This window comes from Coenobita brevimanus, chromosome 58, assembly GCF_032717465.1.
Source record: "Coenobita brevimanus isolate Jiangsu-jjx chromosome 58, ASM3271746v2, whole genome shotgun sequence".
NCBI classification, from domain to species: domain Eukaryota; kingdom Metazoa; phylum Arthropoda; class Malacostraca; order Decapoda; family Coenobitidae; genus Coenobita; species Coenobita brevimanus.
This window is the reverse complement of record NC_137011.1, coordinates 28,752,192-28,767,188: the sequence shown is the minus strand read 5'-3', so window position 1 is coordinate 28,767,188 and position 14,997 is coordinate 28,752,192. Positions and strand designations below refer to the sequence as shown.

The window sequence follows — 14,997 nt, the reverse complement described above, 5'->3', positions numbered from 1 at the left end:
GGCTTCGTAGCACTTCTTCCTTAGCGATATATTTTGAAGATTGCACCTTGATGTTATCCTTCAAGTCAGTAAATAGTCTGTACGGCTGACATGAAGAGAATATCAGTGCAACAGGCAGAATAAATCACTGAAGAAAAGGTGTTACGAAAGCTCCCAAGCCAGCCAGAATCCGACCCAAGGAGCTCTGACTGCCTAGTGTGTTGCCTCCCTAGCCTCCAGGTATGTAATTTTCTGTGCCTTTTTGTACACCAACATGAATATAGTCTTAGATGTTTATTGTAGTCTCTCTCTCTCTCTCTCTCTCTCTCTCTCTCTCTCAGTTTTACTTTTGACTAGGGTATAGGTATTACTATCAGTGTTAAGATTAGACCACCTTAAGGTCTGTGTTGTGTATATGTCTTTATAACTTTATGTAACTCTGCCTTAGAAGAAATTGATTGGGTATATAAACAATCACCGTTTTCGTTTGTGTCTGGAAATTGTTGGGAACTGATGATGATGATGATGGTGGTGATGCTGATAATAATAACAGTAATGATGATGATGATGATGATGATGATGTTTATTCTTTCAGCCTCCAGTACTCAGTGAGGGGTGGGATGGGGTACGCGAATCTGAAGACGCTGAGATGTGCATTCAAATCAATTTCTTTGGCCTGGACCCATCCTCACGTGAGACGCTCGGTTCAGAAGACTGCCTCTACCTTAATGTCTTCACTCCGGTGGTAAGTGTTTTTGACGTTACTGTATCTTTAATATGTTACCTCTAGCTTGTTATCTTTACCTTGTTACCTTTAGCTCTGATCAAAAGACTGCCTCTGCCTAAATATTTTCACTTCATTGGTTCGCGTTTTTTTTCCCCCGTTACCTTTGCCTTCATAACTTTAGCATGTTACCTTGTTATTTTAGCTTGTTACCTTTTAATCGTTGCCTTTACCTGTACCACATTACCTTTAGCTCGGATCAGAAGGCTCCTCTACCAAAAAACTTTCACTGGTGGTGCGTGTCACTGCTTTTACCACTATTATCATTATACATGTACCGCGTTGCTTATTATTGTTAATGTGTTACCTCTAGCTTGTTACCTTTAGTTCGGATCTGAAGACTGTCTCTCCCTAAGTATTTTCACTCCTCTTGTGGGTGTTATTGACTTTATTTTGTTAATTTTACCGTGTTAGCTTTACTGTACTTTTATTACCTTTTAGCTTTGTTCCTTTACATTGCTACTATTGGCTCGAATCAGAAGACTGCCTCATCCTAGAAGTTTTCAGTCTCATGATGCGTGCTATTGCCTTTACCTTGTGTTGCTTACTTCAGCATGTTCATTATTTAGAGGCTTCAGTGGCTGTGTATTTACGAGTAAAAGATAAGTTGAAAAATGGAAAGCGAGCCCCGAATTTCAGAAACCCTTATGGAACTCCTATGGTTATTATGTGTGACTCTCCCGCATCCTGTTTGTTTCCCCTTCGCAATTTAAGTTTTAAGCACACAAAAAGTAGACACACTCACCCCTTTTAGCGAGACTGAGAAGGGAGGCATCCAGACATTCTCCACAAATTGAGTCACTACAGTTACAGTTCGGGTCCCCATCTCAGTTCCAGGTGCAGGCATTATATAGGGCAAAGCACTTTCCCCCTTACTCGCCTTTCCCCCTTACTCGCCATTTCCCCTCAGTTTTCGGTCCCAGTTTTATGGAAAAAGATGTGATATTTTAGAACACATACATGACTTATTACAAGGACTACTTTTGTTTCTCCCTATTAATCACACATGATTTTGCTCAACTGAGAATCCCCACACAACTGAAAGAATCCCTACATAACTAAAGACTTCAAAACCGTTCTAGGGTGCCAAGGGCAAGGCCACAAAGCTGCCGGTGATGGTGTTCATTCACGGCGGTGCGTTCTTCTGCGGCAGCGCTATGGAGTACCCGCCCAAGGTACTCCTAGACCATGATATCATCCTTGTGGTGCTGCAGTACCGTATGGGCGTCATGGGTAAGGTTACGATAGGTTAGGCTGGATTGGATGAGGCTCGGCTAGACTGGGGTGGATAAAGTTAGATTTGGATGTGTTTGGCTGGGTATGGTTAGCTTACATTACGTTTGATTGGATTAGATTTTATTTGGTTAGACTGGACTGTATAATTCTGGGTAAAGTTAGGTAAGACTGGGTTGAGTTGGCTTTGCTTGGACTGGGCTGGATAAAGTTACGTTAGATGGGGTTATGTTGGTTTGGGTAATGTTACGTTAGGTTAGGTTGGATTTAGTTGGGTTCAGTTAGTTAGGTTAGGGTGGGTTAGATTGGGCTGGGTAAGGTTACAATAGGTTAGGATGGCTTAAACTGGGTTTGGTCAAAGTGGATAAAGTTAGATTAGGGAGTGTTAAGTTGGGTGGGACAAGGTTGTGTTAGATTTGGTTGGACTAGATTGGGTTCAGTTACTCTGGGGTTGAAAGATTAAGTGGGGTTATGTTGGGTGTGGTAAGGTTATGTAAGGTTTGGTTGGTTTAGGCTAGACTGTGGTAGACTGACCTGGATTGTTAGGTTAGGCTGGGTTGATTTAGCTTACGTGAGGTTAGGTTGCATTAGGTTGGATCTGGGTAAAACTGATTAAGGCAAGTTAGATTAGGTTGGGTTCGGGTAGATTGAGCTGGATAAAGGTGTCAGGTGGGGTTATGTTGGTTAAGTTGGATTTGGTTATACTGGACTGGATGAAGGTAGATTAGGTTGGGTTGAGTTGGACTGGGTAAGGTTGGGTTGAATGAGGTTTAGTCAGGTGAGGTTGTGTGTGTGTGTGTGTGGAGAGAGAGAGAGAGAGAGAGAGAGAGAGAGAGTGAGAGAGTAGGAAGAATGGAAGGGAAGCGAAGGAGAAAGGGGATATCTAAGAGGGAAGAAGTGCATAGGAGCGTCGACTTTAGTCACTGACGTCATCCTTGTGGTGTTTTGGTGCCGTATAGGGGGTGATGAGTGTGTGGGGGGAGGAGTGACGAGGGAGACTGTTATTGGTGTGGTCCTTCACTTTGGACATGAGGTAAGTGGATGGTGGGCTGAAGTTGCCTTTTTTTTCTGCAAGCCACCATCTTCTTTTCGGGAGATGGGGAAGAAGTTAAGGGATGTTTTTATAACCAGGGAGCAGACTGTTGTATCGATGCCACCACGAGAAGGCGTCCCTCTCCAGCATCAAAATGGGGAGAGTGAGAAAGAGGTTACTGAAAGGCGGGGAGGGAGAGGGATGTAAAGAGAAAATGCAAAAAGATGTGGATTTTTTTTTTTTTTTTTTTTTTTTTCAGATGTGATGAGTGATGGGTAAGAGGACAAAAGGAGTAAGTGGGGATGTGCAAAGTAGATGGGGATAAGGGGATAAAGGATGGAGGGAGTAGGGGAGAGAGGAGAGGAGGAGGAAAGGAGCTGTACATAATGGGTGGAGAGAAAGTGTAAGAAGGTGGAAGGAGTGGGGGAGACAGGAGAGGAAGGTGTCACATACGTATGGGTTCTTGGTACTCCATAACCATGATTTCATCCTGGTGGTGCTGTAGTGCTGTGTGGAGGTTATGGGTGGATGGAGAGAGGGACGAGAGGTGGGGGAGGAGTGTGGATGGAGAGAGGGATGTGGGGTGGGGGAGGGATGTGGATGGAGAGAGAGGGATGAGAGGTGGGGGAGGAGTGTGGATGGAGAGAGGGATGACAGGTGGGGGAGGAGTGTGGATGGAGAGAGGGACGAGAGGGGGGGAGGAGTGTGGATGGAGAGAGGGACGAGAGGGGGGGAGGAGTGTGGATGGAGAGAGGGACGAGAGGGGGGGAGGAGTGTGGATGGAGAGAGGGACGAGAGGGGGGGGAGGAGTGTGGATGGAGAGAGGGACGAGAGGGGGGGCGAGGAATGTGGATGGAGGGAGGGATGAGAGGTGAGGGAGGAGTGTGGATGGAGTGAGGGATGAGGGGTGAGGTACAAGTGTGGATGGAGTGAGGGATGAGAGGTGTAGGATGATTGGGGGAGGAATATTGTAAAGAAAAGGCTGAGAGGGGGTGTAAGTGGGCAGGGAGTGGGAAAATGGTGAGAGATGTGGGGTGAGTGAGAGAGGAGTGGGAGAGCGATGAGAGGTGCGGGGTACGTGGGGGAGGAGTGAGGGAGACATAAGAGGTATGAGGTGAATGAGGGTGGAGTAGGTGATGGATGAAAGGTTTGGGACGAGTGGGAGAGGGAGGAAAGGCGTGGGATGAGTGGTTAAGGAGTGGAGAGAGGGATGAGATTGTGGGATGAAGAGGAGAGGGTAATGGATGGATGGAAGTTTGGAGAGAGAGAGAGAGAGAGAGAGAGAGAGCTGTAAGATGCAGAGAGGTTTTTCAAATCTCTTATCCTTTCGTAGGAAAAAACAGGCTAGGGTAATAATGTTGATGATGATATTATTGTTATTGTATTGTTGCCGCTGTCAGACAATTTTTCAAACCTCTTGGACTGCACACTTTACTCTTCTCGGCAGGTTTTTTATCGACGGAAGACAATGTATTGCCAGGCAACATGGGACTGCTGGACCAGGTTGAGGCGCTACGTTGGGTGCAGAACAACATAGGCCGCTTCGGAGGCGACCCTTCTGCCGTCACCATCTTTGGGGAGAGCGCTGGCGGCTCCTCTGTCAGTTACCATCTCTTCTCACCCCTCACCAAGGGTATGTTTTCGTTTTTAAAGGCTCCAACATGCTTGCATGTGTCGGCCTTGGTCACCTAATGGCGGCTCTCCATGCTGCACGATCCATTGCAGCCTCCCTGTTCAGTCCCTTAACCCTAAGGTCACACTTAATGACCTCGTCCCATGTCTTTCTCGGTCTACCCCTCATAACCCCACCCCCAATATTAACACTTCTCACCTTCCTCACCCAACTATCATCCCCCATCCTCTCCACATGTCCAAACCACCTCAATCTACCTCTCCTCATCACAACACCAATACACTCCAGTCCCATCCTACCTCTCAACTCTTCCATTGTAAACCCAGCCCCTCCAGGCCTTGGACGCAGGGACGCACTGCACATCCACCTAATCATTGTCATTTCTGTACGTCTGAGCCGGCGAATGTCTTCCTCCTTCACTGCCCAGGTCTCACTGCCATACAGCATTACACTCCTAACACACGCTGCATACAAAGACCCCTTAGCACGTAGGGAGAGCCCCCTCAATGTCAGGAGAGGCAAGAGCTCCCTGAACTTCTTCCAACCACTTCTCACCCTAGCCACAGAGCTAGCTCCAGCCCCACCTCCAGCACACAACATGTCTCCTAAATAACAAAACTCTTCCACACACTCAAGAGATTCACCAGCAAGTTCAATTCTTTCACGTCTGACGATCTCCACCTGCTCACCCCGGCACGCCGTACACATAAAATCAGCATTATCTCGCAGTCTACCTCTGATACCACTACATCTCTTATGCACCCATTTATCACACACACCGCACAAGATGGAATTACTTCCCACGCCCTTGTGGCAAACTGCACATGGCCACTCTCCCTCGTCTTTGACAGTACCGCCACCAACCCTAGATATCATCACTTTTGTTTTATCTGCATTTACCCTTAAACCCTTTTGCCCCATACCATCTCTCCACTTCCTAAACCTTTCCTCCGCCTCTTTTTCATTCTCTGCAATCAACACCAAATCATCAGCATACAACAACTCCCACGGGAGTCCGTTTCTAAAGTCACGTGAAAGGGCTTCAAGTACCATGATAAACAACATGGGACTCAAGACTGACCCCTGATGCACACCAACATTCACGGAAAACTCATCACTCAAATCTCCATTCACTCTCACCTGGGTGTGAGCACCCACATACATGGCCATAACCACAATCGTCTTTAACCCATTGAGCTAGACTTTTCAAAGTAAAGGGGTCAGATACAGTAGGAATAAACCCCTTCAGTACCAGAGGATTTTCTTAAATTGAATAAAAATTGCTTTCTAACGGCAAGAATGAGGTAAATAGGACTTCACATTTATCCAAGGCGTTAATGGCTACTTCCACATGTGATTTGTTTGCATCTCAGCACAAGAATCTCCGACATTGTAAGCCTCATTGAGGAAGTTTGGGGTCACTAAAGAGTCCATGATAACCATTTGTAATAATGTTCATGCTAATATTTTTATACCCATCTCTTGGAAGATGAATAGATGGCATGGGTATAATTCCTTCATCTTTATTCATATGGATCATAGCTCTCTTAATAGACAGCCAGACTTGTTCTCCCGAGCCATATCACAATCCACGTCGGCTGTCAGCCCTTGTTGTCGTGGCGGCTCCTTCAGGCAACTTGCAGAGAAGCTTGGACGTGGCCTGAACTGTCGAGTGTGAGCAGTAGACCCCAACCATTCCCTAGAATTAAACTTTAATCAATTTCCAGGCTTGTTTGCCCGAGCCATATCGCAATCTGGGTCGGCCCTCAGCCCCTGCGGTCGTGGCAGGTCTTTCAGGCAGGTGGCAGAGAGGCTTGGACGTGACTTGAACTGCCCCGACCCCATCGATAGCCACGCCCTTCTCGAGTGCCTCCAGAAAGCACCTGCACATGATGTGGCAGCATTTCTCTACGACATCAAGGTGAGGCACGCTGATTCTTGCTGCCACCAGAAAGTTATTTGCATTCAGGTGATTCCATTTTTAAAATCTCATGTCTCCAAAAAGTCACTGCACACGACATGGCAGTGTTTCTTTCTTTATGCCATCAGGGCGAGGGAAGCTTATTCTTGCCACCTCCGGTTTTATTACCATCAGGCTTTTTTTTTTTCCTTTTTTTACTCATGTCTAGAGCGACACCGCACACGACACAGGAGCCTTTCTCTATAACATCAGGGTGAGGGACGCTTATTTTTGTTACCAACAGACATTTTTCCCACCATTAAACAGTTGCCCTGCTAGCAGATTTTTTTGTTTTTTTTGTCTGTCTCCAGAAATCCAAGGTACTCGATGCAGCAACTTTTCTCTATCACATCAGTGCTCTAAGAGAGGCTTTATTTTGTTACCACCAGACAGTTTTATTCACTTCAGGAGAGGTGTCAGTTTAGTGGTTAGGGAATTGATCTGCTGTCTGGAAAAACAGTACAGTAGTTCGATTGGAGACATATTAAGATTCGTATACTCGTTGATTAAAGAGACTGGCATCTCTCCATTACCCTTTTTTGTCTGTAACATTGATATCTTGTTGCATGTTATCTATGCAATCTGCGTCGATGTACAGCAAATTTATATACCATGCAAGGGAATAACGATCTGAAATATGGAAAAAAAAAAAAAAAAAAAGCGATCCTCGTTAGATGTCAGGGATGTGTTTCAATATGCCACAAAATATTCATACTTACGTTGCTTTAACTTAGGGAAATTGGTAGTCGAGATAATTGTCAGGGAATCTGGTAAATCAGCTTTTTATGTGTCAGTAATACTTTAAGTGGCAGCGTTTCTTTAATAAAGTGAAGACTTAATAGTGAAAGAAGAAAACATATATAAATGTTATTACATTACGAGAGCATGCTGCTCAGCCGGGGGCAGAAGTTGTGTCGGAGAATCTGTAGTTGAGAAAGCTGTGTCAGGGTCAGTGATAGCAGAAACTACGTGCCTTCCCTATCAAAACACCTTGTTACACATGTTCTGACTCCTACAGTAGTGTGCCTTGATATGATACAACTGCTGACACCAGTTTTACCTTTCCATCTGACAAAGCTATTGGCCCCGACAGCACATAGTTAAGGAAGAGTTGTTAGAAAGTCTCCTAAACAAGTTAAGAGTTGGTAAACAGCTTTGTAAGCATGTTAAATAAGAGTTACTACAAAAACTCTTGAGCTGTTGAAAAGACGTGTTTAAGTAAGGACTGTCTGTCATGATGACCCCCCCTCCTCAACAGTTATTCACTATCGACCCTGTGCTGTTTGGGCCTCGTGTGGATGGCGTATACCTGCCTGAGGACCCAGCGATACTTTTGAGGGATGGACGGCACAAGCATGTGCCCCTTATGACAGGCATCACTGCACATGAGGGATCATTCACCACATCACGTAAGCACAAACAATTTATTTACACAGTGTGGTTTATAGACGGTGGTCCACAAATAGCACCCTGCAAAAAACTTACCTGATGAGATCATGTGTGTTGTGGGGATGGCTTAGTCTGCTGGTGTGGTCATGGGTGTGCCACTGGAAGCTGGAAATAAATTAACAAGTGGTGCCAGGCATAATAAACCTTGCCCAACAGCAGTTATTTTATTGCTGTTAAAAACTGAATCGGTACTGCCATTTAGTGACCTTTGAAAGTAAATGTTCATGGTACCTATAGAAAGGTCATATAGGCTTTCTTATATGTTCATGTATTAAATATCTCTTTATTTTCAACCGTTTTCAAGTTATAGCCCCGGAAAATTCGTGATCTTGCATTTGACCTTCCAGGATCAATGAAAGTTAAAGATCATGATGCCAAATGAAAGCCCGTATGAGACTTCCTATATCTATATTATAATGATCCGATTTCTGTATGTCCATTGGTTCATCAGACCATTACTGTAACAGCAAAAACAACGCGTTGTAGTGCAATTTCTGTCAGAGCAAGGAACCACTAAAATGCTCTAACTTGATGAATAAACAATTTCCAGTCCAGTTGGGCCACCAGTTCCCGAGTTATGTCTCATTTCTTGAATTCGCGAATGTCCGCATACACACCTATGGAATCTAAGCAAATGCGTCGCACTAAGAAATATCCATATTTTCACTGGCGCTGAGACCATTTTTTTGAAGTTTCGAAACACATTTTTTTTCTTTACCAAAGTGAAGAGAATCGTCTGGAACACCTGGCAATGTAATTTTTAGCTTCCTAAACCCATCCTGTGATTTATGACGAATCGCTGAAAAATTCGCGAAATGACTGCACAGATGTCTGTGGAAACTAAGCAAATGCGCTGAACTAAGAAAAATCCATGTTTTCGCAAAAAAAGAGGAAAAGTCAGTGTCACTGAAATGGTTTGAAATGACCAGAAATATGTAATACGAACCAAATTAGTACATATTATGGGAAGTGTTATATTTAAAAAAAAGTTATTATGACAGGACAATGTAGCACAATTTTTGTTGGAGCAAGGTACCATTAAAATGCTCTTACTTGAAGAGTAAAACAATTTCCAGTCCAATCAGGCCACCGGTTCCCGAGTCATGACTCATTCTTGAAGATAGGAAGTGACTTGACATCAAGCGGAGGCCGCCAAAGGCAGCCTCTTAGTGAGTCTTGATAATAGTATATACCTGTTTTCAACCAGTTTCGAGTCATAGCTCCCTGAATATCCATGACCTTGAGGCTGACCTTTCAAGGTCACATAAGGTCAAAGGTCATGATATAAATTAAAAGCCCATATGGGACTTCCTATTTGTTGATAATAGTAAATGTCTATCTGCAACCAGTTTCGAGTTATGGCTCCCTGAATATCCGTGACCTTGAATTTGACCTTGCATGGTCACTGGATTACCTCCAAAATTTAACCACTTCCTATTGGTACCAGTGCCTACATATCATGGGAGTTTCATGTAATTTCATCGAGCCTTTTTTCCGTAATGTTGTTGACAAAGAAACAAAGAAACTCGACCAAAAACAGTATCTCGCTGGACACCATCCCGTGCGAGGTAATGATACAGGATGAGATACTGATAACGCTGACTAAGCTGTCCACGCAACACGTGAGAAACTGTCCAGCAGAATGGAAAAGGAGAGTTATATATGGGTCACCCAGTGGTTATGGTGGTATATGACATAGCCCAACCTACCCAACCCTACCCTACCATACCCTAACTTAACCTACCCTACCCATACCTAACCCAACCCACCCAGTATCCAAATCTTACCTGATCTAACTTAACCCTCCCCAGAGATGTTCGGCAAACCCTCCTTGACGAAGCTCCTGACTGAGAGCAGTGAAGTGCAGGAGGCATCACTGGAGCTAGTGGGTGAGGAGAATCCCAGCGATCTTGCCTCACGCATCTTCTCGCACTACCTTGGGGGTCGCCACTTTGGGGAGGACCGCTGGGATGAGATGACGGAGGTGTGGTAAATGGAGTGTGATCATATAATTATTTTGTTTCAGTTTTCTTTTTCTAGGAAGTATGTAGACGTAATGTCACTTTTTGTGCAACAGCTTTAAGTGAGACATACTGTTGGTAAATTTTGTGAGCAGCGTTAAGAGAGAAATCGTTCTTAAAATATCAGCAACTTAATGATGAAATAAGTCAGACAGCTGTAAGCCCAAGCTGTACTGTACTGTTTTAAAGTACTTTTATTCTTGCTTTCTGTCATTCACTTGTTCTCACATTGTCTTAATCTTTCACCTTCATTTGTATAATAAATACGGATCTAGTTCATTGCTTATGTAATCGTTGCACTATATTTCAGTTATCTTCGTCGCATTATCTGCTTGTAACTAATGATCTGTAGGAATGCACGGGTGAAATAGTCAGTTGCTTGCAGTCCACCAGGTTCATGTTCAGGTAAGTCAACGGTCACAACAATAACATTACCTCTGTTCCCTCTATGCCTCACAGATGTTTGGTGACCGCCTGTTCGTTGTGGCTATAGAGGAATTGTCCCGTCGCTACTCCCGCATGGCACCCACTTACACCTATGAACTCACCCATCATAGCAAGTCGTCTCTGGCAGTCCTCTTCTCTCTCGGCGAAACGCCGCCACGCAAGTGTGAGTGTTTGATGGCATGTACAGTGAGGTGTTATGAGGTTCCTTCAAACTGTATTGTATGTTATTGTCTTTACTGCATATCACCCATACTCCCTGCCACTCTTAGATGTTCATATGGACTATATTTTGCAATCTGGGTGCATTCTTGCTGCATTTCTAAATAAATCTGCCTTACAAAACACAAGGAAATAAAAAAAAAAAAATACATCCTCAGGGGTTTGCCATGGAGATGAACTGTTCTACTTGTTTGCTGGTGGGATGCTTTTTGACGCCATCCCACTCTCAGAACCAGTGGACCTGCAGATGCGTGACCTCATATCCAAACTCTGGGTCAACTTCGCCACCACTGGGTAACGTTTTAAACAGTCCCATGGTTATATCTCCTTTAATAAAATAATAGCCTATTTCAGCAAACACCATATGGCTTTATTCAGTTGAGAGCGTTAATACTGTCAGGGTTGGGGTAGTTAGTAGTTAGTACAGTAGTTGCAATCCCAGGCTCATCTGATTGTGAACCCTGTTAATTGCAGGCTGATGATGACCCTCTCATGTGGCCCACCATTCTTCTTTCTGGGGAATAAAGTTAGAGACATTTGCATAACCAGGCAGCTCCATCAGCAGTTGTATCAGTATCACCACATCACAGTCATATGTTTTTAACACATCAGCTTCTGTACTGTACTTTTAATTTGATAATTTGAAAGTATGTGTGATCATATTTGTATGTCAGTTTGATATTTGTATTTGAGTGGAAACGTGATTGTTGTTATAGTTGTCATTTGAGTGCGAACCCAGTGGACTGCAAGGTAAGGCTGTCCATTTCCTGCAGTCCACCTTTCTTCATGGAGGGGATAGGGAGGGAGATGACAGATGTTTGTATAACCGGGCACTAGAGAAGACCCAGTTATATCGGTGCCACCACACGAAGGCATCCCTTTCTAGGATTTGTGAAGCTGTGAGAGTAATATAAACATACGAGAAAGATAAAACCAATGCAATTTATCGAAGGCTAATATTGTATTCGTCTCACAGGAACCCCACCCCTGATGATTCCCTGGGCTTCACCTGGACGTCCATTGACCCCACCGACCCATACCACCTTGACCTCAAACTTTCACCTGTCATGACTCCCAATTACCGCCAGAAGGTAAAATTATAAAGCTATGATGTATTGTTGTTACTCCTGTCCTAGGTTTCTCTGGAAGTGAACCTGGTAGACTGTAGGCCTTCTTACTCTTCATCCTCCTCCTTATGGGGCCTGGAGAGGGAGCTGAGGGACGTTTGTCTCACCGGGAATCAGAGCCGTCAGGTTATTTTGGAGCCACTCTGTGAAAGTGTGTCTCTACAGCACCAGGCCATATTACAAAACCTTTAATCGTAAAGGGGAAGACAGGCCCCCACTTTTTTACAGTAGTTTATTGAATGCCGGCGATTATTAGATATGATTACCCCACAGTTCATATTATGCAGTGCAGTCAAATACAATCGACTGAATAAGTATCACGTAGGAGGGGTATGATGATATTCCAAATGCTCAGTGTAACTCGTGATGATCCTACTAAGGATTTCAGGGGCAGTGTCCAACTGTTTTTTTTAAATAACGCCTCAACAAAGCGTCGGACAAGGATTTAACTTTGGCAGTGCATGTTTGAGACCCCGACCTAATTTGTAAAATTATGCTTTTGTACCAAATGTGTATGATTAAGGCATTTATAAGAGTAAATGTAGGGTAAACTTAGCTAAAATCGTCAGAGGCATGTAGCGAGGCTAGCTTCGGTCACGATACAAGCCCCGCCCACAATTCGGAACGTGACGTCGGTGTGACGTAGTAGTAATCACCGACGCAAGTGGCAGTTCTGTCTTTCTAACCCTCCCCCCCAACATACTGTACTCTCTCTCTCTCTCTCTCTCTCACACACACACACACACACACACACACACACACTACAGATTCAGTATGGTCCTTATATGAGAAGAATGTTTGCGAAAAAAAGGTTTACTTGGAGGAAATTACTTATCATTTACGTGGACAATACGGCCATTGCTACATGCTCGGTGCATGTAACATAGAGCAGTGGTTTATTAAACTTGTTCATTGTGAACGCCCACTATCATCTTTAAAAGAATATAATTTTTTTTAATAAAATAAAACTGAAAGGTAGCATTTTTAATGTGATAGATTGGCATGATTTAAAAGGAAATATATTAAATTCCTAATGCGGCTTGAGTTCCCGGCTGGAAATCACCCAAACCCCAGGTTATAAATCAGGGAGTCTGGAGGGATGCACAGTCACTCTAAAAATCAGCCGCAGCTCAGAAATATGAGTAACCCTGAGGCATTGAATCTGAAGCAGCTTACATAAAGACAGAACTGCCACTTGCGTCGGTGATTACTACTACGTCACACCGACGTCACGTTCCGAATTGTGGGCGGGGCTTGTATCGCTACATGCCTCTGACGATTTTAGCTAAGTTTACCCTACATTTACTCTTATAAATGCCTTAATCATACACATTTGGTACAAAAGCATAATTTTACAAATTAGGTCGGGGTCTCAAACGTGCACTGCCAAAGTTAAATCCTTGTCCGACGCTTTGTTGAGACGTTATTTTAAAAAAAACAGTTGGACACTGCCCCTGGAATCCTTAGTAGGTGATTAATGTTATCATCTGAAGGTGCATATGTTAGCAGTACTAACTAGGAAATATCAAGGCAGCAATATAAATGGCATACTTAAGAAATTAAATTTATATACGCGGGGAAGAAATGTCCGGAATTCTGCAGTAACAACGAGTATTGCCCCTGGTGTCAGATTGTTTAAGTTGTACCGATACATTTTTGATCGACTCTACAATGTAGAAACATCAGGCATGCATTATCATCATCAGCTGCTTCAGAAATTATCATAAGAAATTTCGTACTTTCGGTCTCTTTCACGATGTAAGTTGTAAGTATACATCCCATACAGCCCCAAAAGACTTCATGGGATCATTGTGGAAGTATGGTGGTGAGATCTTGCGAGCAGAAAGTGATCACGTAATATTATATAACTTCCTCAAGCTGCCGTGGCCTAGTGTGTTAGAGTTCTGTAACAGTTGAGAATAGAACCCATGTTGATGCTGCATTTATTACAATTTTTAGCCCAGGAATAGCCTTCTGAAATTCGGCATACATTTCCCAGGATACCCTGTTTATTTCATTCCCCCCTCTCTCTCTCTCTCTCTCTCTCTCTCTCTCTCTCTCTCTCTTTCTGTGTCCCCAAGAGTAGTCTTCTGAAGTTTAGCATACTCTTCCAAGAACACCCTGTGTATTTCATCCCCCTTCCCTCTCTCGTTCTCTAGCCAGACGCCTCAATCTTAGAGGGGGTAGCCACAAACAGATCGCCTCCACATTATCCGGTCCCCCACCACCAAGCTGCCCTCCCTCCAACACCCCCCCCCCTTCATTCTTATACCTCTTCTTATTCACCCAATTGATTCATCTTTAACGCTTCTTCACCATCTTCCATCAGGTTCTGGACTTCTGGTCATCACTGCCACTTAAGGAGAATCTGCTTATGACCCCAGAGAAGGTGGTGCATGAAAGCCATCGTAGGGATGAGCTCTAAGGTGCTGGTGGCTGAAGACATGCACACCACAGGAACTGCTCCTTCAAGAAGCTCGATCAACCCAGTCCGTAGTTTACCTTGTCCTTGTGCATCTTTAGGCTTTGTTGGAAATCTGTCTCTTTTTCCTCATTCACCTGACTGACAGGGAGACATTGAGCATCGGGTGCCATGTGTTTGGACTCAATCTTTTATTTGATATTAAATATAATCTCTCGTCATCAAGATGCACCTCGATAAATGTGGGCAGTGTGTGCATCTCTTGAGGACCGTGGATAATCACTCCTGATGGTGAAAAGGTTTGCTTCTTAGCATTTAAAAAATACACAAGAACTGACAATAGCTAGTATGGTACTTCCAGTCTGCAGGGTGTTAAACCCCCTTAACATCAGTCGTAGGTGAATTCAAAGTCCTGGAGTGGTTTTCTGATAATGTATTAAGCACAGCCGTATAATCTCCACACAGCCGTATAATCATCACCCTTACTCGTCCCCAGGCTGTTACCAACTGGCTAAAGAGAGAGAGCTGGCTAGGGCTGGTGCACTCTTAAACTCAGAGTATCAGCAGAAATTGAATCAGGCCAGACCTTAGTAAGGGATCATGGTGCCCTACTTAGATCACACTTACAATACACTTACATGCTATACTTAGATACTACATATTATTACAAATGGTTACAATTTTCGCCCC

At 44.0% G+C, this 14,997-nt stretch overlaps 1 protein-coding gene across 1 annotated transcript; it reads left to right on the top strand.

Moving 5' to 3' along the window:
• The first annotated feature begins 581 nt into the window (after positions 1–581).
• LOC145402649 (venom carboxylesterase-6-like) lies at positions 582–14,657 on the top strand. The gene is made up of 10 exons (XM_080274635.1): positions 582–724; positions 1,846–1,996; positions 4,477–4,662; positions 6,390–6,583; positions 7,881–8,031; positions 9,883–10,055; positions 10,552–10,702; positions 10,917–11,052; positions 11,735–11,849; positions 14,215–14,657. Exons 1-10 carry the CDS (start codon positions 629–631, stop codon positions 14,308–14,310), a joined length of 1,449 nt encoding a protein of 482 aa, XP_080130761.1. The 5' UTR covers positions 582–628; the 3' UTR covers positions 14,311–14,657.
• Positions 14,658–14,997: the final 340 nt, after the last annotated feature.